Genomic DNA, 24857 nt, shown 5'->3' with positions numbered 1-24857 from the left:
AGCTCCCCAGGTTGGAGAGACAAGCAAGGAGAGGTGGATAGGGGGTTGGGGGGGCAGCCAGCCTCAGCTGGAGAGGTGGGCAGGGGCCACATCCCCCAGGGCCTGGGGCTGTAACTGGGGCAGGGCTTGGTCCTGAGAGCAGGGGTAAGCCACCAGCTGGGCCCCTCCATGATCTGACATGTGGCTAAAACGCTGCCCCCGGGGCCAGCTGGGATGGCTGGCCTCAGACACCTAGCTGAAAAGTCTGGTTTCTGTCCTGGGATTGAGTTAGCTGCCTGCCCTGCCAGATGCAGGCAAATCAGAAACCGGCTGAGACTCCTCCCACCCAGAAGGGAAAGGTAAGGTTGGGCCCGGGCAGAGGCTGGGCATCATTCCTCAGGTGGATCTGGCTCTGAGTCTGAGGTCTGAGCTGTGCTTAGCTTCTGCCTAGCTCACCTCCACCTCCCATCTCCAGCCTCTGCCGCCAGGCACCTGGCCTGTGGGTCCTCGGAGAAGCCATGGAGCTCAGAGGTGAGCAGGGGGGCACAACGGCTCCAGGAATGGGCTGTGGGTATCTCTACGGCCAGCTGACCATCTGGCTGGGGCTTCCCTGCTGGTCCAGAGCCAGGGGTCCAGAGCCAGCCTTGGCGAGGACAGCTGGGCAGAGTGGAAGCAGAGAGCATCTGGGGAGCCGTGTTTGCGTGCATGTGTGGGGTGGTCTTGGGCAGGGATGGCACCCAGGGAAGTAGAACAGACAGGATGTGGCCAGGGCGGTGTTAGGGCAGACGGCAGACCCTTGGGGGAGGTGTCCTGACTGCCTGGCCCTCCTGCCCAGGGCCCCTGCGTGTGGAAGCACCTGCCTCTGTCCCTCTCCTGGCCTCTGTCTTCTGTTTTCTTGACTTGTCTGGGCCCCAAGGACAGAGCCGGTGTCGGTGAGGGGATTTCCTCCTGTCGTGAAGCCTGCCTGTGATAGAGCAGGTCCACCGCCCCTCAGAGGAGCTTGGACACAGCCAGCGCCTGGAGGAAGTGGGGACCCAGGGCACCCACTGGGGGCAGGGAGGGAGAGAGGGAGGGAGGAGGAAGTGAGCTGAGGGGAAAGGAGTCTCTTGCAATGTCGGCTGGGTCCCTGATGTCGTCAGTCCTGCCCTAGCTGTCCCAAGGTCACACTGTGAGGCTGGGGTAGGAGGGCAGAGAGGAGGAAGGGAGAGAGGAGGGGAGGGGACGGGAGGGGGCCTGGAGCTCTGCAGGCAAGTGGAGTGCTGGGTGTCTGGACTCCACAGAACCCGACAGAAGGGGTGTTCATGTGCCCCTTTCCGAGGAGGGCCCAGCGCAGTGAGCGCCTCCAGCGGGCACAGCAGAACAGGGAGCTGCTGGTCAGCTGCTCAGAGTTCCTGCCTGGGCCACCCTGCACCCAGCTGCCCCTCCTCCCAGGGACCCAGCTGGTAAGGATGGGGCCCTTGTTTGCCTGTATCTCCTGAAGGGCAGGACCAGGCCTTGCTCATTCACCTTCTCACTGGGGCCCTTTGCATGGGCCCGGCACACAGTGCGGCCTCAATGAACTTTCCAGAATGGCCATCCGAAGTGTGTGCCCAGCTTCATGGATGTAAAAACTAGCTCTGTGGGCCTGAAGCCACAGCCGGGGTCAACCCCAGCCCCTGGAGTCACACCTTATTGGCCAGAGGAGGAAGGCAGAAGCTTCCTGGGGGCTCTGGGCTTTCCAGACATCCAGGAAGCTCCGTGCCCCTGCTCAGCCCACTTCCCTGAGAGCAGGGGGAAGTGGCACTGGGGAGAAGCTGGGCGGTCCGGTGAGGCAACAACAGATGCCAGATTCCTCTCTCCTTTCTGTCCTGACTCCTGGGACAGAGACTGGCTGTAGGGGGCCCTGCCAGAGCCTGTGAGGAGGCGGTAGGGAGGAAAGGGGCTTCTGTGGTCCTTCAGGGAGTCAGGGCTCATCCCGGGCAGGACCCAGGCCTCCATCTGCCAGCTGGCACGGGGAAGCCACTGGGTGCCCGGAGGAGGGCACAGGTCTCCCTGGAAGAGAGAACCAGAGGGAGTGGCCGCTCCTTTTCGTGACGTGAAGTCATCAAAATTCTCTTTTGTTGATAGCAGGCAGCCAGACTGGCCTGGCTTGGGCTCCCTGGAGTGGGGCTCCCAGAGGAAAGTCTGTCGCTACACAGGCTGGGAGGGATGCGCTGGGTGGTCGCTGTTCACTTTTGCACTGGTTGCCTAAATCCCTGTGTCTCAGAGTCTGCTCTTCGTGACCGAAGCAGAGAGGCCCTTCCGTGGGTGTGGCTGGTGGAAAGGTCTACCAGCTCCCAGAGCCAGCCAAATCCCACAGCCCACCAGGCGTGAGAAACAGTGAGCAGAGTTCTGCGCTCCTGTGAGGTCACAGCATCCCGAGTGTGCCCCCTGGACTTGGGGTTTCCTAGTCCCCTGAAATGTGGTGACCATGGCCCCGAGGACAGTCAGGATTGGATGGGGTCCACCAGGGCATGTGTTGGTTCTGATGCCAAGCACCCCAAAGGAGACAAGACCGGAATCCACAGCCTTAGCCATCTGGCCCCCCAAGCGCACCCTCTGAGAGTCCAGGCAGTGACAACCCTGGACCAACGGTCAGGGACCTGATAGGGTGACCGATGCATCGCAGGTTGCTTAGGCTTGTCCTGGTTTTAGCACTTTAGTCCCATGCAGACCAGGCAGGGGGTCACCCTGGACCTGGGTTTGGGCCCTAACCTTGCGGTGAACTCTCCATGACCTGGGGCAAAACTGTTCTTTCTGCGAAAGTCCCGCCCCGCCCTGCCCTGCCCTGCCCTGCCCCGCCCCACCCCGCCTGAGGAGCTGTGGTAACCCGTGGTGCAAGGACTCCACCTGTGCTGTCCTTTGCAAAGCCCCTTGTGCCCTCCCCCTCCCCTGGCAGCAAGCAGAGGTTTTCAGGGAAAAAAATTCAGGGAGCCATAGGGAAGGCCTGAGCCCCTTTGGCTCTTTGATACAAAAAGAAAAAATTGTTTTAAGTTGCTGCATTGATTGGCGGTTAATAAAATGTTCTCTGTTCTTTTGACCTCATTTGTCAGCAGCAGCCCAGGGGCACAGCTGGGTGTGTTTTTCCCTGTGCAGAGCAGCCTTTAGGAGCTGCCATGAAAGTGCAGCCCTAGAAACCTCCTTCCTGACCCAGCCCAGAACAACCCCTGCACCCTCTCATCTCACCGTCCAACACCGCTTTGGTGCCATTTTCTGCCCTGCCTCCAGACCACTCCCTGAGGCCTGGCCTGGCCTTCCAGCCCCCTCTCTCTGGGGATGGCCTCTGCTCCACCTACACCCCCTGGGTCCTCCAGCTCCGGGTGGTTCCTGCTGCTGCTGTTGTCCACGGTCCCTTCCCAGACCCTGCCCTCCTGCCTCTCTTGCCTTTCTCTGTGTCTGGCCTGCTGCCCCCTGGTGCAGACTAGCTCTGCGCTCCCTCCCTTCCTGGGCTGGATTTGCAGTCTAGGGTGTGCTTGCCCTACACATTTTGCATGCTGAGCTCCTTGCACATCGACAACCCAAACAGCCTGCTCTGTTTCAAAAGTGGACGAGAAGTGGGGAGGTCAAAAAGTCAGCAGGAAAGTTCCAGAACTCAGACCACCCCACCCCTCCCCTGCCACCTGCCCTGATCTACAAAACATGGGCCAAGAGGATTCAATACACAGCTGTCCACTGAGCTCCTACAGTGTGCCAGGCACTGTCCAGAGAGGGGGCAAGAGAAATGTGAGAACAAACGACCTGAGCCCCCGGGCAGGGTGGATACCGGGCAGGGTGGCAGAAACTTACCAGCAGACAAAGAGTGGGGCATAGTCAACGGACACACGATAGCCCAGCTCTCAGCACCCCACCCGGCAGGTCAGGGGAAGGCTGCCTTCCGACACCAGCTGCCCTGCATGGTGGAGGTGTGAACCAGGAGGGCACCCAGCGGTCAGGAAGCCGCCTTGTTGGACAGGACCCGCCTTCAGCCTGTGTTCCCATCCGCTAGCTCAGGCCACTGAGCACCACCAGGAGCAGGACGTGAGCCTCCAGGCCTATCCCATTTGTATGCCCATTCTTTTTTTTTTTAAATTATTATTCTGGTAAAATATACATAACAAAAAAATTACCATTTTCGAGTGCACAGTCCAGCGGCATTAAGCATATTCTCATTGTTGTGCAGCCATCCCCACCATCGGTCTCCAGGACTTTCTCATCTTCCCAAACTGAAGCTCTGTCCCCACTGGACACTCACCCCGTCCCCTCTTCAGCCCCTGGCACCACCATCCCCCTTCCTGTCTCTGTGGGTTGACGATTCCTGGGACCTCAGATAAGTAGAATGCTACAGGATGTGTCCTTCTGTGACTGGCATATGTCACTTGGCCTAATGTCCTTAAGTGCATCCGTGTTGCAGCACGTGTCAGATGTTCCTTCTTTTTTAAGGCTGAGTAACATTCCAGTGAATGTACGTGCTGCATTTTCTTTATCCATTCATCCATCACTGGACACTTGGGTTGCTTCCACTTTTTGGCTCTTGCGAATGATACTGCTGTGAACACAGGTGTACATATATCCGAGTCTCTCTTTCTTTTTAAATGATTGGCACCTGAGCTAACATCTGTTGCCAATCTTCTTTCCCCGCCTCCTTCTTCTTCTCCTTAAAGCCCCCCACTGTATAGTTCTGTATTCTAGTTGTGAGTGCCTCTGGTTGTGCTATGAGGGACGCCGCCTCAGCATGGCCTGATGAGCGGGGCCATGTCGGCGCCAGGATCTGAACCGGCGAAACCCTGGGCCGCAGAAGCGGAGCGTGTGAACTTAAGCACTCGGCCACGGGCCGGCCCTGGAGCCTCTGCTTTTACCTCTTTGGGGTGTACAGCCAGATGCAGACTTGCCGCGTCGGATGGTAACTCTCTGTTCAGTTTTGTGAGGGACTGCCGCACTTGTTTCCGCAGCAGCCGCTCCAGGGACACGGTGCAGGCGGAGCTGACGTGGTGGCTGCAGAACTGGATTTGGGGTGGGAGGGAAAGGAAGTGTCCCAGATGCCTCTGAGCTTCCGACGCCCAGTGGCGCCCTATCTTGAGACGGGAAGAGAGCCCCACTTGAGGGGTGGTGACGGGGACCTGGAGTCCCGTTTGGCCGTGATAAGGTTGATGGGCCTTCCGTGGGGATGGCCCATGAGTGGTTGGGTTTCCAAGTCCAGAGGTCCACAGAGAGGTGGAGGCTGGAGACAGGACGGGGCCAGCAGCACGGGTACGGCAGCTGATGCTCCATGCCAGGCAGGACCTCCCGGGCGGTGAGTGTGGCACAGCAGAGTCTGAGACCATGCCTGGTGCCTGCGACATGTGTGTTAGAAGGAGGGAGAGCACAGGCAGGTGTGGCCACGAAAAGAGACCAAAGAGCAGAGCGCAGCCGCTGCTGCCAGGTGAGGTGGGACGAGGACGGTGAACACGAGATCAGGGCTGCCAAGAGCCCAGAGCCTTTGCTAGGAGAAGTTCCCATGGGGCAGTGAGGCGAAAGGCTGGCCAGGGAGGGTGAAGAAAGAACGGGCGAAGGGGTGGAGGGCATGGCTATAGGCGAGTTTTTCAAGGTTTTCTCTAAAGGGAAGATGAGAATGGGAGGGAGCCGAAAGGGAAGTGTCACAAGAAAAATATGAATGAGGGACAGACATAGCACTGCTGCATTCCTCGGTGGGCATCCTGCTCTGATCACGGCCGCTCCTCCCTGCTCACCTCGCCCAGCACACGCCTTACCTGCGCAGGCCTCGGCCGGCGCCCCTCGCTCACCTAACAGGTGAAAACTGGAGTCTCAGGATGATCTTTATCGGCATTGCTCTTACTAGAGTGAGGGTGAATGCCTTTCAGCATGAATAGTCTCCTATCCCTGGCCCTTTTAAGAAATTAAACTGTTGCTCTTATTTATATCATAGGAGCCATTATTAAGGAATTTAGGGCTTTCTGTGATATAAGTTGCAAACCTATAGTTTTTCCCATTTGTTTCTTTTCATTTTGCTTGCATTTTTTTTTAACCATACATAAAATTTTCCATCTTCATTGGGTCATATGTATTTGTCTTCATTTTGGGCTTAAAAAATTCTTTAAAAACGAGATCTTTTGTCAAATTTAGGCTTTCCCCGTTCAAGATTTAAAAATCTCTTTCTATGTTTTATCCTGGTTGCTTTCTATTTTTGTTTAATTTTCTTATTTTGAATAGGTAGTACACTTACATGGTTCAAAAATAAAAACGATGCTTGGGGTTACACACTGGGATGCGTCACTTCCGCCCGGTTCCTGCCGACCTCTCCCAGCTCCCGGCTCCCGCGATAACCGTGTTTGCTCATTGCTTGTGCAGACTTTTAGGCTTATCTGTAAATAGAAGCAAATATGGTTATACCTCCTCTCACCTCCTTTCTCATGCAAAAGGTTTGTACTGTTCCAGACTTCGCTTGAAATGTAACCCGTACGTCCTGAGAGCGGCCCCATTCTTTTCTTCACAGCAGCATAGCACACCCATGCTGCACTCACCACCCTTGAGTGAATCAGCCCCCTGTGGGTGAATACCGGGGTTGTTTCCAGTCTTTTCTCTTACAAACAAAGCCTTTGTGAACGACCTTGTCCCTCTGTCATTCCACGTGTGGGCAGGTGACTCTGTAGTGTAGACAGACCCCAGAAGTGGGTTTGTCAGGTCAGATGCTAAGTGAGTCTGACTCTGGTAATTACTGCCAGATCTCCCTTCGTATGTGGCTCCATCCTTTTCCTCTCCCTACAGCAGTGTTTCTCAGCCTCCTACCCCCTGATTATGGCACTGTAAGGAGAAAAATTAGACTGAATTTAAATTGTCCCTGAAGACAAATCACTAAATACTAAGGAATAAGATTTTGTTGGGTAAGGTTAAGCTTTGGAAGGCCACAGACTGTTAATATCTAAGATTTTTTCCACATGGCCCATTTTCACCTTGTTAGGGACGATATCCCTCCCCTCCTCCCTACTCCTGCCTCTGCCCTCAGAATGCAGGTCTGAGCCGGCCTCTGGAGTCTGCGCTGGGGAGCTTGTAGTCCCGCGCTTGGGACTATCGCCATCTGATGGTGGAAAATGGTACCCACTGTGGCTTGTTTTTTTTTAAGTCTGTTTTTTTTTTCTGAGGAGCATTGGCCCTGAGCTAAGATCTGTTGCCAATCTTCCTCAGTTTTTCCTTTTTTTTCCCCAAAGCCCCAGTGCATAGTTGTATATCCTACTTGTAAGTCACTCTAGTTCTTCTGTGTGGGACGCCGCCTCAGCATGGCTTGATGAGCAGTGCATAGGTCCGTGCCCAGGATCTGAACCCGAGAACCCGGGCTACTGAAGCGGAGCACACGAACCTAACCACTTGGCCACGAGGTGGCCTGCCTACCTTTTTTTTTTAAAAAATAGCTTCAGGAATAATTAACATACAGTAAACTACACATATTTAAAGTGTGCTTTTAGATAAATTTTAACATTTGTGTACAGCTGTGAAGCCACAATCAAGATAATGAACATATCCACCACCTCCAAAGTTTCCTCCTGCCTTTCTGCAGTCCAGCCCCACCCTCCCCACCCCTGCCATCCAAGGCTACCGTTGGTCTGCTTTTGTCACTACAGACTAGTTTGCATTTTCTAGAATTTCATATAAAAGGAACTGGACAGTAATTACTCCTTTTCATCTGGCCCCATTCAGCATAATTACTTTGAGATTCCTCCGTGCCATTGAGTGCATCCATAATGTGCGTTCTTTGTGCTATCGTAAGGACACACCTCAATTTGTTCTTCTCTTCATCTGTCGATGCACATTTGGGTTGTTCCCAGGTTTTGGCTGTGACAAAATAAAGCTGCTGTGAACATATGTGTACAAGTCTTTGTGTGGACATGCTTCCGCTTCTCCTGGAATGACTGAGTCATGATAAGAAATGCCAACTGTTTTCAAAGCGGTTGTGCAATTCTCCATTCCCACCGCAAGCCTGTGAGAGTTCCGGTTGTTCCACGGCCTCGCCTGCTTGTGCTATAGTCAGTCTTTTTAATCCTAACAGATGCATAATGGTATCTGACTGATTTTAATGTACATTTCCCTAATAGCTGATGACGTTGGACATTTTTAAAAATTTATTTTTCTTTTTTTTCTTTTCCCCAAAGCCCCCCAGTACATAGCTGTATATTCTAGTTGTGGGTCCTTCTAGTTGAGCTGTGTGGGATGCCGCCTTAGCAAGGCTTGATGAGCGGTGCTAGGTCTGCGCCCAGGATCCGAACTGGTGAAACCCCAGGTGGTGGAAGCGGAGCGTGTGAACTTAACCACGAAGTCATGGGGCCGGCCCCAATGTTGGACATTTTTCATGAACCTTTTTGCCATATTTTTTTCTTTTTTATTGAAGTGTGTGTTCAAATCTTCTGCATATATATATATATAGACACACACACACATTTTTTTGGGTGGAGTTTGTTTTCATGTAATTGAGTTCTCAGATACAGCTGCTTTATCAGATATGTGATTTGGAAATAATTTTTTCCTAGCCTGGCCTCTCTTTTCATTCTCTTAACTGTATCATTCAAAGAGCAGAAGTTATTAATTTTGATCAAGTCCAATTTGTGAATTTTTTATTTTGGTGTTGTATCTAATAAATCTTTGCCTAATCCAAGGCTATAAGAGTTGTGTTCTGTTTTCTTCCAAATGTTTTATAGTTTTAGCTCTTTTATTTTTGTCCATGACTCATTTTAGTTATATACATATTTTTTCTTTTGGTGAAGAAGATTGTCCCTGAGCTCACATCTGTGCCAGTCTTCCTCTATTTTATATGTGGGATGCCTCTGCAGCATGGCTTGACGAATGGTGTGTAGGTCCACACAGGGATCCAAACCAGAGAACCCCAGGTCGCCAAAGTGGAGCATGTAAACTTAATCACTACCGCACTGAGTGGCCCCTGGTTAATTTTCGTAAATGAAATGAAGTTCGTTATTTTTCTGTGTGGCTAGCCAATTGTTCCAGCACCATTTGTTGAAAAGACTCTTCTTTTTCTGCTAAGTTGCCTTTGTGCTTTGTCAAAAATTAATCAATCATGTGCATGCCTATTTCTGGACTCCCCTCTGTGCCATTGGTTGGTTTGTCTTCCTTGATTTCGCTGCCTTTCTGATAGGACAGGACTTAAAATTAGGTAGTCCTTCAAATTTATTCATATTTTTCAAAGTTATTTTGGCTGCTCTAGGTCCTTTGCATTTCCATATGGATTTCAGAATTCAGCTTGTCAATTTCTACAAAAAAGCCTGCTGGGATTTTGATGGGAATTATACTGAATCTAGAAATTAACTTGTAGAGGTTTGACATCCGAACAATATTAAGTGTTCTGATCCACGATCATGGTAGATCTCACCATTTTTAAAGCTTGTTTTAATTTCCCTTGACAATGTTTTATAGTTTTCCCTAACAGGTTTTGCACCTTTTTTGGGCAGAGTTATGTGACGAACTCTTTCGATCTTTTATACTATTCTAAATGGTCTTGTCTTATTACTTTCCGTCTCTACTTGTTGGTTGTTAGTGTAGAGAAATCATTGATTTTTGTGTATTGATCTTGTGTGCTACAGCTTTGCTAACCTCACCAACTCACTTATTTTGGTGGCTTTTTCGTAGATTCCTTTAGATTTTCTACATAGATTAACATGTCGTATGGGAATAAAGATAGATCTGCTGGATGCTTTTCTTTTTCTTTTTTTAAAGCAGCTTTGTAGAGGTAAAGTGGACATATAATAAACTGCACACTTATTCAAAGTGTAGAATTTGGTAACTTTTGATATGTATACACCTGCGAAAGCATCACTGCAATTACAAAAATTAACATAGCTATTACCCCCAACAGGTTCCTGTGCTCGTCTGCAATACCCCCCTGCCACGCTCACACACCCACCTCCATTCCTGGGCAACCACGGTTGTGTCTTCTAGCACAATAGATTAGTTGGCATTTTCTAGAATTATATCAATGGGATCGTACATTAAGTACTTGCTTTTATCTGGATTTGTCCCACCCAGCATAATTCGTTTTCAACCGTGGCTATAAGTTTAATCGACCTGATTCTCTCAGACACACCAGACTTGGGACAGAGCAGACTCTCAAATATGACAAAAACAGATCCAATTGACACAAAGCTACTCTTATTTTTGGATACATCCCTGGGTTTTCCATTTTCCTACCCAGTCGAGGGAAACAGTTATCTATCTTAGGCCAAATGAAATTCTTTGGGAGGAGTTTCTGGGCGGCACCAGGTGTGTCTGGTTTTCTCAGTCCGGCACTTGGGACCCCAACACATTTATGATCAGCAAGAGTCTGACGGCATCGGACTCAGGCCTCATCAGACCTGGCGGTGGGGTCACGGGGGGTGGGGGGCCCTTCATCAGTGGTGGGGCTTGCTAAACCCACAGCCTTCAGGAAGATTTAACCAACGCATACAATTTCCTCCAAACGCACGCTTTTCCTGGAAGTGTCGAGTCCCCGCAGTGATCTCCCAGGCCTTCGCGTTGCTGTTGTGTGTGACTCTGCTGTGAGCTCCTACAGCCTTAGGGCTGCGGGTGTAGCCATGGGCTTAGAATCCTCTCAGTGAGGCTGGATTGGCACACGTCTGTCTTTCACAGTCCTTAGCTGTCTCATCATCCACACTTTCCTAGTCAGTTTGTTGCCACCAGCCACGGCACCCCATCCTTAGGAGTGGACAGAGTGGACCTGGCCCCCGGGGGCTTGTCAACAAGTAGGGGCACCAGGGCAGGCGCCCAGGGGCTGCAAAGCGAGGTTCAGTGGCATTATGCCTCCAGCAGAGGTATAACCCACTTTCCCTGCCAGCACGAAAGAGGAAAAGGGCTTTCGGCTGGAGCCGACACGAGGCCATCCGTGGCCAGGGCCCAATTTCGGCCTCGACGAGGTGAGCCAGAGATCAGGTACTCCAGCCCCGAGTAACCAGGCTTCCTCTCTGCAGACTTCTGGGGAAAGAGCAGCAAGTCCTGGCTGTTCCTGATCCTGCTCTTTGTTGCAAGTTTTGGCTTCTACAGGTAAGGGGGATGGGAATGGTGGGGCTCCTAACGGCTGGTTGGGATTTATGACTTGTTTGACTTTACTTTATGAGCCTCGTTGGGTTTTGGCTCACAATGACGATCCCAGAGAAGGAGTGACCAGGACTGTCCTCCTCATTTTGCAGAATTCCTAGCCTCAAGTCCTGTCCCTTGACGGGGGTGGGGCTGAGACAAGGTTCCCAGCCAGCGTTTGCTCTGCTCCCCGATGATTTACGGGCATTTCTAGGCGCCGGGTTCGCCCCGGGGTGTGAGGATAAACATGACTGTGGTTTGGAGGGCTTCAGAAGGCAGTTTATAGCCTTTTGGAAACACCAATTACATCAACACATGGAGCCCACATCAAACTTCAGCGACATGTATGGAAGATGATGACACCTTTCAACCGCATCACATTCCGCTAGGTTATGTTTTAAAACAAACTTGGTAGTTGTAAAATTGCGCTCCCTTGCAAAGATAGGACCCAGTGGACACCTTTTCAGTATGCCAGCTCTGGTTCCACAGAAGGTGAACTTGTCCCCAGCCTCCACTTTGCAATGGTGCTGAGTGTTTTCAGGTAGAGCTCAGACCAAAGAAGGCAGGTTCACGTGGTCGTCAGCTTTCAGAGCTGTGCGCCTTTTCACTGCCCATTTGAACCCCAGCTCCCTCTTCATTGCATGCAGGTGAGTGTAGCGTGAGTGTCATGCATCCCCAGGCTCTAGCGCTTGGTGGGTAGTCGTGTCACCAAGAGAGACAGTGTATAGAGGAGGGTCAAGTCGGGGAGGGGGAGTACAGAAAAGCTTGTTTCAGACAATTGAGCTCCAGGAGCCTGCAGACGTCCAGGTGCAGATGGCACCCAGGAGCGGTCTGGCTGGAAATAAAGAACGTGAGGTACCCACACTGGGGGCCGCTGCTGTCTGAGAGCAGATGAACGCAAGAGGAGGTGGGCCAGGTCGGGCTGGGCATGCGTTGGGGATGCAGCCTCCCGCGTTCTCCCCAGGGGTCCTGATGGAGAGCACCCCTTCTCGGCTTGCATCGTCAGCTCAGCTGGCTTCATTCATTCACTCCCTCACTTGCTCACGTGTTCACTGTGTGCACACCTGTTGGGCCTCAGCCTGGGGTCCTGGGATGCCCAGGTGATTCAGACACTGTCCCTACCCCCAAGGTAACACTTTGGAGGAGAGAGGTGAGGTGGTGATGTAACCGAAAGTTCGGTCTCTGAACCCAATGCCAATCCAAATAACGAGAACAGAGTCTTGAGTGGAAGAGGAAAGATTTTTACTGTGCCGGGCACAGGGAGCAGAGCAAGGGCTCATGCCTCAAAAATTGTTAGCTCCCCGATGAGGAATGGGTAGGGATTTTTATTGGGGATTTTGGGTAGGGGAGGGGGAACATGTAGCTTGTGCAGCTGGGTGCTTTCCCACCAGCCTGCGTTTGGCCTTGAGAGGCTGCTTGCAGCGAGGCGGGCGGGGGGTGGGGGTGGGGCGTGGGGGGCGTGGGAGTGGGTGGGGGAGGTGAGATAGGAGGATGGCAGGTGGGCGTCCTTCGCCGTTGTCTCATCTTCCTGTTTGAGGCGGGTTCCAGCGCCGGGAGTCGAGGAGTTGAGGTCTGGGAAGCCTCCGCTCCCTGATACTCTTGAGACAGCGGCTTTCCTGGCAAACTCAAGGCCACATGATTAGCTAAACTTTAGTGTGCCTCCAACTCCAGGCCACCTGGGCTTTTAACAATGTGTAACTCCCATTTAGTTGTAAAGCTCAAAGAGTCCAAGTTTAAAGAAACAGGTATTTACATATGAGTGAAGCTAGAGAAGCAGGAAAGGGGATGGTGGATTTTAGTTTTAACCCCATATACGCTGGGTTCAATGTGGGGGAACTGATATCAGGGCTAATGTTAAGAGCCTGTAGCAGTGACACACTTAGTCAGTCTAACCCAAATCCCAGCCAAGAAGCCTACAGTTCAGGGAGGGGTCACTTCACAGGGAGACGGAGCCCCTTCGTGAAGGAGGGGGTGCATGTCCTGGGACCAGCAGTGCTTGGATGGGGGGCCTCAGGGCAGGGCAGGGGAGGGCAGGCCAGCCAGCCAAGCTGAGAGGGGGATTCCAGCCCCTGCTGTGTCCCAATGCGGGGCCGGGGTCTCTGGGAGCCCTCTCCTCAGCCGAGCACTGGGGTTGCTGCAAAGGCTGCGATTCCCTCTTCACTCTGACGCTTCACCAGAGAGCCGCCGGGTTCCAGGGGCCTCAAGGCCCTGACGGCCGTTTGACTTCTAGTATTCCGTATGGCAGGGTTGTTATAAAACAGAAAGGAGGCATGGTATGCACCAGAGTGTACACAGGTCGCCTGGGGAAATTGTTGAAAGTAGAGATTGCCACCCACACACACCTCCCAAGTGCTCGGGGCTGGATTCAGGGAGTCTGGAATTGCATCTGGAAACAAGCCCTGGGCTACTCGTCATGCAGCATCCCGGTCCACAGAGGAAGGCCACGGGCACGTACAAGCTCTTGTCGTGTAACGAGACCGTGTTACAATAGTTGAGATGTCAGGTCGGGGAGCGGGGTGGGTAGCAGGGTGAGGCTTGGGGAGTCTGCCTGGGCACCCCGTTCTCTCCTTCTACCAGAGTAAGATGTCCCGCTGGCTCTGCTTGGGCCCCGCCTCTGTTTTCTCAGGAGCCAGCAACCAAAAAGTCTGTTGAAGTCTCAGCCTCAAAACCACAGCCGTGCGTTCTCCCCAGCCCAGTGAGGACTCAGTCTCATGGTGTTCTTTTTGTTCCCCAGCAATGTTTTCAACTGGATTCCCAGATGGAGGCAGAGAGAAGTGTCTCAAAGGTAATGGAGGAGTCTTTGGAATCAAAGTGGTTCCTTCTAGAAAGATCTAGAACAGAAATAGAAACACAAGTATGTATTGAATTGGAGGTCATTATAACCAGAGACACTCGGTTCCCAGTGTGGCTCCTGGGGTCCATTCTCTACCATGTTTTCTCAAACCCTGAAAAAGGACAAAGGGGGCCTGCCCCATGGCTGAGTGGTTAAGTTCACGTGCTCCACTTCGGTGGCCCAGGGTTTCGCTGGTTTGGATCCTGGGCACAGACATGGCACCGCTCATCAGGCCACGCTGAGGTGGCGTCCCACACAGCAGAGCCAGAGGGACCTATAACTAGGAGATACAACTATGTGCTGGGGGCTTTGGGCGGAAGAAGAAGGAAAAAAAAGAACAAAGATTGAATCCTAATTTCTGTTGGAGATGACATGTTTACAACAGCAAAGGTACTAGCCAGCGGGCTGCATCCCAAAGGCGGGGTTTGGGGAGAAATAGCGCCCAGGGTTGATTCCAGGTAAAGTCGTTCCCTTCAGCCTCCTTGATGGGGCCGGCCATGATGGGGCTCCCTGCCTCCATTAGGACAGGACAGTTGGAGGCTCATTTTTCCTTTCAGAGCTCATTTCTCCTGGGGCCATCACTCTCTGGCTGAGCAGCGAACAGCAGGGAGGGAGCTCCTAACCAGTAATGCGTAGAGCCGCACCCTCCCTGCGGCGCTCCTCCCTCTGTCCAGCGCTCAAGGGGGCAGCAAATGCTTATTGGAGGGATGGTGGGTGAATGCGCTGAGCTGACGTGACTTTCTCCCAGCAGCTGTGAGGCCCACCACCTCCAGGGCCAGCGGGAGAGCCCGCCACTGAGGTAAGGACTTGCATTTTCTTCTTTTCACCCACACAAGTTGGCATTTCTGAGCTTGGCCCGGTGGTGGGAGCTTTTGCTTGGTCTTCAGGCTGGGGATGGCCCCACCAGGCTACGTCTAGGGGCCTGCCTCCCCTCCTCCCCTCCGTCAGGGAAGCTCGCCTGTGCCTGGTTGGGGCAGTGTGGGACTGGGGGATGCAAGGCCAACACCGCTCGTCAGGCCATGCTGAGGTGGCGTCCTGCATCACAGAACTAGAAGGACTTGCAACTAGAGTATACACTGTCTACTGGGGGGCTTTGGAGAGGAGGAGAGGGAGGGGAAGGAGGCGGGGGAGGAGGAGGAGGAGAAGAAAAAAGGTTGGCAAGAGATGTTAACTCAGGTGCCAATGTCAAAAGAAAAAAAAGAGAGATGCTACCTTTTCATGAAGTGACTCAGATACAGGCAGGATAAGTGTAGCACGCGCTGCTGGAGACAAAGTGGTCCGGGCAGGGGGCGGAAAGGGGTGGGAGCTGGGCTCCTGGGGGTGAGAGGCCCAGGGAGGCATTGCCAGAGTTTCCCTTGGGATTCCAGGGCCAACCTGGGTGGCCAGGGCTCCTGCTTTCTGGTCTTGGCTCCTCCCCTCCCCAGAGAGGGGCTCTCCCCAGGAGGGTTTGTCACCCTCTGGTGTGGCATGCCCCTTGGGCAGAGCTGTGCACCACAAGCTCCCAGACGTAGTCAGCGTGTGCACGGTGTCTTTGCCCTGCTTCACACCCCTGGCCCCTGGGGAAGCCTGGCCGGTCCAGCACAGCAGGCTCCTCCCAGGACCCCGCCCAGCTCTGAGCCCTCTGCTTTCCTCCCTCAGCGAAGGGGACTGCTACCCAGACACCTGCCGAGTGCCCAGAGTGCCCAGGTATGGAGACCACATCTTCGGGCTGCTTCTGTGCATATTGCCAAGCAAGTCAACACCGGTTCCCCCTCCATTCCTTGCCTCAGCCCCTCTTCCAGGGTCCGAGGGAAGAGGCGATGGGGCGGAGAGAGGAGGGCAATGAGGAGGCGTTAGAGGGTGGAAGCCACCCATGAGTTCCAGTTGACCTGGGGCCTCGTGGCTGCCCCCGCTCACATGTCTTACCTGAGGCCGACTCAGCCCCACTTCCCAGCCCTCAGCTCAGTTGAAATCTGGACTGACGCCGGGGAGGGCGTGGAGCACACAGGAGGCTGCACGGTGGGAGGCGGGTAGGCGGCGAGGTGGATCTGGCCCAACTTAGGGGGTGGACGGGGCGGGTGTGTGCCAGCCCTTGTGCTTCCCACCCCCTGAATAAAAGCAGGACATGGGGACCTTAGTCATCATGGGTTAGACCACGGGAAGGACTTACAAGGCACAAGGAGTGAAGAAAGAGCCGTGCATGGGTCTGTAACCACAGCAGTTATCACAAAACAGTTAGGGAAGACCCCCGTTTCCTTTCTGTGTATTTCAGCCCATCGGTTTATCCCTGGGAAAGCACATGGCATCCTTGGGGCTAGGTGGGTGTGCTGGCTGGGGGTTGGTCTGGTGAGTGAACAAAGGGCTTCCTGAAGGAAGGAGGGAGGGCTCCTGGCCGAGCTGGCACCCAGGGCAGGGGGACAGCAGCTTGTAGCCGAGAGGCGTGGACTAACCCGTCCCTGGTTCTCTGCACGGGAGCCTCATTTCTCACTGTGCTCGTCTTCCGCAGGATGCTCTACCCCAAGGCCCATGTCCTCCAGCCCACGTAAGTAGGGGACTTCCTGCCGTGGCCAGTGGGTCCCTGTCACCGAGGACCTCGTGCTTTCCTTTCTCTCGCTCCTGCTGGCTCCAGTCTTCCTTTCCCTTTTTCCTCTTCTCCCTTTCATGGCTGTAGGAGGCCGGTTGGTTTTGAATGGGTTTGGCACAAGTTGAGGGAGCAAGGGAGGGGCCTCCAGTTCTTGGGGTCGGGAGCCGTGTGGGTGTGCACACCAGGCCCTGACCCTCTTCTCGTGTCTTCACGGGGAAGGAGGACGGAGATCCGGGCCGAGTCATCCCTGAGGTCTTTCCACAGGTGTCAATGTCAGAGAGACAACGGTTCCAAGCCAGTCTCCACATGCAAATGCCTGTCCCCAAATCCAGGCCTCCTTAGCCCGAGCCCACCCTCCAGCTGCCACTGCCTGAACGAGGGGCACCAGACCCGAGAGTTTCGGCACAGCAAGGTGGCCCAGAGACCACTTTGACCAGCCCTGGCTTGACCAGCAGGGAAACTGAGGCTGAGAGAAGTGAAGGAGATTGCCTGAGGCCCTGCCACCAGTGAGGGGCAGGTCGGGATGCGAGCCCAGGCCCGTGGACTCGACAGCCCCACGGCTTCTGTCATGTCATGTCACCTCCCTGCCAGGAGAGCTGGAAATGCCATTTCTGAGCCCAACACCCACATCTGCTTGAGTTTCTAGAGCCACCAGCCACGTGGGGTGATGAACGCTTGACACGTGGCCGATCTGGAATGAGATGTGCTGTCAGTGTGAAATACACACTGGATTTCAAGCACTTAGTACGCAAAACGAAATATATCTCGAAAAAAGTAAGATATCTCATTTTTAATTGAGATTGCATATTGAACTGATAATATTTTGGATATAGTGAGTTAAACAAAGTATACCAAATTAACCGTCATTTCACTCGGTTCCTTCTGCTTTTCTGTGGGCACTAGAAAATTTTAGATTACATATGTTTCTGTTGGACAGCACTGATGTGGCGGGACAAGTTGGCACGAGTTTTTTGGTGGATCCTGGTGGCATGATGCCACGAGGACCCATGAATGCATGAGCACCGTGAAATCAGAATGGCAGGAGTGAGAGGACCCTGTGCGGGCTAGAGGGAGAGTCAGGGGGGTGTAGAGGGACAGAGACACAGCCCAGAGAAGATCGAGGGGCTGCAGGGGGCAGGGCCCTGAGATGGGAGGGGGCTTCAAACCCAGCTTTGTCTCATTTCCTCTGCTCACAGCAAACATGTGGGTTTCCCCACCGAGCAGTGCTGACGCCGCCCGCAGTTAGCACAGACCCTGGGGCGAGGGTCTCCGTCCCACAGACAGCCCCCACTTCAGATGCCAGTCACAAGGCCAGGTTGTCCCCTGTGCTTCTGACCTACTGGCTGTAAACTAGGGCTTCCCGCTGACCCCTCCTTGGGTTCAAGAATTTGTTAGAACAGTCCATGGAACTCAAGAAAACAGTTGACTTACCAGATGCTCAGTTTATGATGAAGGACACAGCTCGGGAACAGTCAGAGGAAGAGCTAAATAGGGCCAGGTGTGGGCAGGGGCCAGAGCCACCACGCCCTCTCCAGGTGCGCCACCACCAGCACCTGCACGTGTTCAACCCGGAAGCTCCCGAACCCCATCGCTCTCCCCTCCTGGAGGACGGGCGTGGGGCTCAAGCTCCAGGCTTCCAGTCACAGCTTGGTCTTTCTGCTCACCAGCCCCCTCCTGAGCTACCTGGAGCCACCCAGAGTCTCCTCGTTAGAACAAAAGGTGCTCCCATCACCCAGGAAATCCCAAGGGCTTGAGGAGCACTGTGTCAGGAACCGGGGGCAGAGACCAGATACATATTTCTTCTGATGGCCAAGTCTCCTCATGCTGGGAGAGGGCTTAGTTCTCGCCCTCCCTGAGACTCTGCTCCTCCCTGGAAACGGGCTTGGGAGGCCTCAAAGAAGGACTGCCCCATGGGATCCAGCACACACCTGGTGCTCTGGAGATGCGCCGAATTAGGGCAGTGAAGGAATTGGGGGTTCGGGGCTCGGGTGCTGAGCTTATGGTGCAAAGAGCACTGGATTGGAAGTCTGGAGTCCTGTGTTCTCCGAGCTCTGCTGCTCACAGACTGTGCAACTTTGGACGAGTCCTTCCCTCGGTGGCCCGCATCCCCGCGCCCTGCTCTCACCCACTGTGCTTCCTCTCCTCCAGGAGGGTGGACGTGCTCCTCATGACTCCCTGGTTTGCTCCCATCATCTGGGACGGGACCTATGACTCTGCCATCCTGAACGCACAATTCAAAAACACCACCATCGGGGTGGTGGTGTTTGCTATCAAAAAGTAAGTAAGGTCCGGGCAGCTGGGCTGGGCAAGGGTGCTTGCCCAGGAAAACCAGGGAGCCGACCTGTGGTGTAGGGGGCGCTCCTCACCCAGGGTCTCTCATTTCCAGGATGAAGAGTTTGGCTCATGGGGTCGGGGGGGATGCAGAGGCCTGAGTGACTTTGTGTGTAGGAGAACTTGGTGGGATCTGAGGGGGCCGCTAGGCAGAACCCTGCTCAAAATAGCAGCCCCACCGCTCAGAGTCATCTGCTCCAGAGGTCGCCGTATCAACCTCTTGGAGATGTGCTGCTGACATGGACCACTCACGCGTGCCAGCCGCTCTGCTAGGAGCTTAACCCCAGCAGGGCCCATGCGTGCGTGCCCTGGTACCCCAATCTGTTACCCAGGGAGGCCAGCTGAGGCTTAGCTTCTTAGTTAGCCGAAGAAAGTATACTATGTGGCAAAGTCGGCTCTGAGTTTCCAAGTTGCATTTCCGGCTTTGGGGTCTTGCTTGATTGTTTCAAAAACTGGTTCGTATTTTACCATCAGTTTCCCACTGTGTGTCTTGGACACCTTTGCCCTTGGCGCGTGCGGGCCTTCCTCATTCTTTTGAAGGGCTGCCCGCTGTTTTACTCCATAGATGCTTCATTCCGCGCTGGAGCTAAGCATTCTTTGAAAGTTGCCTAAGGTGGCGCCATGACAATAATGTTTGATCAGGGAACTTCTCAAACGTGCAGCAAAGTTGCAAGAATTTTATAGTGAATGCGTGCATGCCCACCACTGAGAGTCCACCATTAACATTATTTCTTTTTTTCTCTCATTTTCTCCCCAGTTTTATTGAGATATAATTGACATGAAACATTGTATAAGTTTAAAGGGTATAATATGATGGTTTGACATATGTATATATTATGAAATGATTAGCCCACCACGTTTAGTTAATATCTATCATGTCCCATAGTTACAGATTTTTTTTTCTTGTGATGAGAACTTTTAAGATCTACTCTTAGCAACTTTCAAATATACAATACAGTACTGTTAACTAGAGTCTCTGTCCATGAGCAGCTTTATGAGGCAAAGATAAAATGTGGAAAGAGAGGCTTTATCAAAGGTTTGCAAACTAGGCTCATAAGTTGATAGGTGAGCCCCTCTCGGGTCTTGGGGTGGCTGGGCTTATAAAGGCAAAACCTGGAGGGTCTGCAAGGCTGCTGAGTCCAGTATCTTCTTCTTTTTCTTTTGAGGAAGATTAGCCCTGAGCTAACTGCTGCCAATCCTCCTCTTTTTGCTGAGGAAGACTGGCCCTGAGCTAACATCTGTGCCTATCTTCCTCTACTTTTATATGTGGGACGCCTACCACAGCATGGCTTGCCAAGCGGTGCCATGTCCGCACCTGGGATCCGAACCGGCGAACCCTGGGCTGCCGAAGCAGAACGTGCGCACTTAACCACTGCGCCACCAGGCGGGCCCTGAATAACTTTTTATTATGATTTTTCTCTTTATTTTTTGATTTTTAATTGTGGTAAGATACACGCAACATAAAATTTACCATCTTAACATTTTGTATTTTATTTTATTTATTTTTTTGAGGAACATTAGCCCTGTGCTAACATCTGTGCTCATCTTCCTCTACTTTATATGTGGGATGCCTGCCACAGCATGGCTTGATAGGTGAGGCATAGGGCCGTGCTTGGGATCTGAACTGGCGAACCCCAGGCCACTGTGTACGAACACAGCGTACGAACCTAACCACTACACCACCGGGCTGGCCCCGCATCTCGACTGTTTTCGGGTGTACAGTTCAGCAGTGTTAAGTATTCATGTTATGCAACCATCACTACCATCCGTCTCCAGAACTCTTTTGATCTTGCAAAACTGAAATTCTGTACCCATTAAACAATAACTCCCATTTCCTCCTCCCCAGCGTCTGGCAGCCACCATTCTACTTTCTGTCTCTATGAATTTGCCTGTTCTAGGTAACTCACACAAGTGGACTCATGTGGTATTTGACTTTTTGTGATTGGCTTTGTCAACTTAAAAAGCAAATTTTCCTGGTATTTTATCCTTGAAACAAGTTTATTCAGGAATACCCAAAAGAATTGCAATTCAGGAGGTGCATGCTATGGCCAATCGTGGGCAAAGCAAGAAAGCAAAGGAGGGAGCTGCTTCTATAGAGAAAAATGGGGAGAGGCAGGGCCTGTTCTAAAGGGAAGTCCATTGGGGAAAGTAACAGATGAGGGCAGGAACAGCTTCTCATTGGCTGAGCTGCAGCGTTTCTGATTGGCTGGGCTTCGGCATTTCTGATTGGCTGGGCTGTGGCATTTCTGATTGGCTGAGTTGCAGCGTTTCTGATTGGCTAGGCTGTGGCATTTCTGATTGGCTGGGCTTCAGTATTTCTGATTGGCTGGGCTGTGGCATTTCTGATTGGCTCAGCTGCAGCGTTTCTGATTGGCTGAGCTGTCGCATTTGTGATTGGCTGTGGTGTTGCCAGCTCGGGAGAGAAGTCTCCCGGCAGCAGTAACTAGTTTTACTTCCTGTCCAAGACCCAAGCCTCAGTCTCTTCCTGTTTGGTGTAATTAAGGATGTGTCGTGGGGCGTGAGAGCTGCCCCTGCAGGCCTTCCCAAGTCCAGTTTAGTTAAGGCTTCTTTGTTAATTTGCACAGCTTATTTCACTTGGGGTACCGTCCTCAAGGGATGCTATGGCTGTATAAGCCATTTTGCCTAAGTCTGTTCTGCTGCTGCTGTTTGACTGTGTCTAACACCCACCCTCTCTTTCCTGGGGTGCTTGTTGGTCTTAGATATGTGGTCTTCCTGAAGCTGTTCCTGGAGACGGCAGAGAAGTACTTCATGGTGGGTCACAGGGTCATCTACTACATCTTAACCGACCGGCCGGCAGACGTGCCCCAGATCCCCCTCCAGGAAGGAAGGCGAGTGGTGATCCTCAAGGTCCGAAACTACACGCGCTGGCAGGACGTGGTCTTGCACCGCATGGAGATGATCAGCAACTTCTCCCAGCAGCGCTTCCTCCATGAGGTCGATTACCTTGTGTCCGCGGACGTCGACATGAAGTTCAGCGACCACGTGGGTGTGGAGATCCTGTCGTCTCTCTTTGGCACCCTCCATCCCGGTTTCTATGCCAGCGATCGCCGGCGTTTCACCTATGAACGCCGCCCATTGTCTCAGGCCTACATTCCGGAAGACGAGGGTGATTTTTACTATGCAGCAGCCTTGTATGGGGGGTCAGTGGCTGAGGTTTACCGGCTCGCCACAGCCTGTCACCAGGCAACGCTGATCGACAAGGCCAATGGCATCGAGGCCGTGTGGCACGAGGAGAGCCACCTGAACAAGTACCTGCTCTACCACAAGCCCACCAAGGTGCTGTCCCCAGAGTACGTGTGGGATGAGCGGATGCTGCGGAAACCGCCTTACCTTAGGAGACTGCGATACGTGGCTGTGCCCAAGAATCATGCACAAATTCGGAGCAGATGAGACCAGACTTTCCAGGAGACCCCACATATAAGGCTGTGGTATGCGTTAGTGGTTCTAATTTTGGGTAAGGGATTGATTGGCCAAAGATTCAATGAGTCGTCCCTCGGTTTCCTCTTCTGGAGTGGCTTCCACCACTCATCACACGAACCCAGCTCTGACTTTTCCTCCCCTCCCAGTCCAGCTTTCTGTCTCAGTGCTGCTCTTCCTTCAAGGTCCTGACAAAGTCACCTTCCCCGTGAAGTTTTCTTGGATTGTCTCCTCCTCCTGCAGTTGAAGTGAATTGCCCCTCCCCCTGCATTTCCATAGAACACTGGATGTATTCCTTTGGCTGTATGAGCCCTCATGCCCAAATTCCCCATTGGTCTTGCCCATCATGATGCTAGCTCCTGAGGGCAGAGGCTAAGATTTCTTCATCTTTATATCCATCAGTACCTAGCTGAGTGCCTTATGCCTGGAGACTTTCAAAATATGTTCACATATAAATTAAAGTGACCTTTAAAAACCTACTCTACCGGTGCCGGCCCCGTGGCCGAGTGGTTAAGTTCGAGCACTCTGCTTCGGCGGCCCAGGGTTTTGTCGGTTGGAATCCTGGGCGCAGACATGGCGCCACTCATCAAGCCACGCTGAGGTGGCGTCCCACATGCCACAGCTAGAAGGACCCACAACTAAAATTATACAACTATCTACCGAGGGACTTCGGGGAGAAAAAGGAAAAATAAAATCTTTAAAAAAAAAATGAAACCTATTCTACCATGTTCTGAGACAAGGGCGAGGCCCCGCCTGCAAGCACTTGCTGGGTTTGATTTGTTTGTGTTGGTATCTTGTTTCTTGGTTGTTTGTCTTTTCTTACTGAAATCACGAAGACAGTCTCCTGTGTTATCATCCAAAAGCTTTATGTTTTTGCCTTACACTTACGACTTTAATCTACTGGAATTGCCTTACGTGTGGTTTTAATGTGAGGGTCCAGTTTAGGTGTTTTTCCTCTGGGTAACCATTATCTCAGCCCCACTTACTGAAAATGTGTTAGAAAACATATTGAATTTTTTCCCCACTGATTTGCAATATCATTGGTCTCGTAGTCTCAAGTGTCCCTGTGTGCCTGGGTCTGTTTGGGGGCTCCCTATACTGTTCCATTGGTCTGTTTGTCTATCCTTATGGCAATAACACACCGTCTTAGTTACTTGAGGTTTATAAATAAACCTTGGTATCTGGTAGGGCAAGTCCTCCCACCTGGGTCTTCAAGAGTGTCTTGACTGCTCTTGGCCTGTTGAATTTCCACCTAATTTTTTTTTTTTTTTTTGAGGAAGATTGGCCCCTAGCTAACATCTGCTACAAAGCTTCCTCTTTTTGCTGAGGAAGGCTGGCCCCGAGCTAACATCCGTGCCCACCTTCTTCTACTTTATATGTGGGACACCTGCCACAGCATGGCTTGCCAAGTGGTGCGTCAGGTCCATACCCGGGATCTGAACCAGTGAACCCCGGGCTGCCGAAGCAGAATGTGCAAACTTAACCACTGTGCCATCAGGCCGGCCCCTCCATCTAACTTTTCAACTTTTGTCAGATTGCACAAAGGAGCCTGGTGGAGTTTGCATCAGAATTGTGTTGAAGATATCTGACGTCTTTTCAATATTGAATATCCCAAACTCTGAACACATCTCTCCATTTGCTGCGGGCTTCTTTAATGTCTTTCAACAGAACTTCAGAATTTTCTCAAGAAACTTCTTACAAATCTTTTTTAATGATTTCTAGCTGAGGTGCCAGTGTTTTTTCCCAACATTCTATTTTGAAAAATTTAAAACAAAAATTTTTTAAAGAATGGTACAGCAAACGCTCACAACTATGACGTGGATTCGACCACTAACATTCTGCTCTGGGCTATGATTCCGCTGCCCACACATGTCACCCATCTCCCCATCCATACCTCCATCCGTCCGTCAGCCCATCTCAGTTTTTGTCTGCATGTGAAAACAAGTTGCAGGTTTCACTTTAAATACTTGAACATACGTACTATGAATTAGAGTTGAATATTTATTTAGAGTTTTTCTTAGATAAAATTTACATACGATGCATGTGAATCCACTGCACAGATCTGAAGTGTATCACTGGGTGAGTTTGACAAATATGTGCTCCTGTGTACTACAAACTCAGCTGACACATGGACTGTCAGTATCATGCCAGAAAGGTCCCTTTCCAATCAGTTCTTTCTCCCAGCCCTCAGAGACAACCACTGGTGTGATACTTTTCACTGTAGGCTGGTTTTGCCTTTTCCATCACTTTACACAGATGGTGTCACAGAATTCTCCCTGCATTTACCTGTTGACATTTCAGCTGCACTTCTTTAGTGGTTGTTGTAGGGATTACAATATACATTCTGAGCTTTTCACAACTGACTTAGACTTCATATTGTACCATTTCATGTGCAACGTAAGGAACTTGCACGGGCATTTGTGCATTTACTGCCTCCCTGTCCTACAGGCTATAGTTGTCACATATGTTATAACTCTGTAGGTTACAAAACCCAAACCACAGTCTCATAATTCTTGCTTAAAACAGTCATATTTAAAGGACACCACGAAAAAAGAGAACTACAGGCCAATATCACTGATGAACATAGATGCAAAAATTCTAAACAAAATTTCGGCAACCAGAATTCAGCAATTCATCAAAAGGATCATA

The 24857-nt window shown here is 51.9% G+C and overlaps 1 protein-coding gene across 2 annotated transcripts; it reads left to right on the top strand.

Annotated features, from left to right (window-relative positions):
- Positions 1-327: 327 nt before the first annotated feature.
- On the top strand, positions 328-24857 carry LOC111767452 (histo-blood group ABO system transferase 2). 2 transcript variants are annotated; one of them, XM_070252033.1, is made up of 8 exons: positions 328-510; positions 10938-11010; positions 13778-13828; positions 14628-14675; positions 15515-15562; positions 16362-16397; positions 18588-18716; positions 21491-24857. In XM_070252033.1, exons 1-8 carry the CDS (start codon positions 498-500, stop codon positions 22179-22181), a joined length of 1089 nt encoding a protein of 362 aa, XP_070108134.1. In that variant the 5' UTR covers positions 328-497; the 3' UTR covers positions 22182-24857. The 2 variants fall into 2 exon arrangements, with proteins under 2 accessions (XP_070108134.1, XP_070108133.1); XM_070252032.1 differs by having other exon boundaries at positions 360-510; positions 14625-14675.

This window comes from Equus caballus, chromosome 25 (assembly GCF_041296265.1).
Source record: "Equus caballus isolate H_3958 breed thoroughbred chromosome 25, TB-T2T, whole genome shotgun sequence".
Taxonomy (NCBI): domain Eukaryota; kingdom Metazoa; phylum Chordata; class Mammalia; order Perissodactyla; family Equidae; genus Equus; species Equus caballus.
Note: the sequence above shows the minus strand (reverse complement) of the source record. Positions and strands in the feature narration are given on the sequence as shown.

Coding starts and splice junctions, on each gene's coding strand:
- LOC111767452 (XM_070252032.1), top strand. Junction 15,563..16,361: donor CGAGTGCCCAGAGTGCCCAG/GTATGGAGACCA, acceptor CGTCTTCCGCAG/GATGCTCTACCCCAAGGCCC. Junction 16,398..18,587: donor GCCCATGTCCTCCAGCCCAC/GTAAGTAGGGGA, acceptor CCTCTCCTCCAG/GAGGGTGGACGTGCTCCTCA.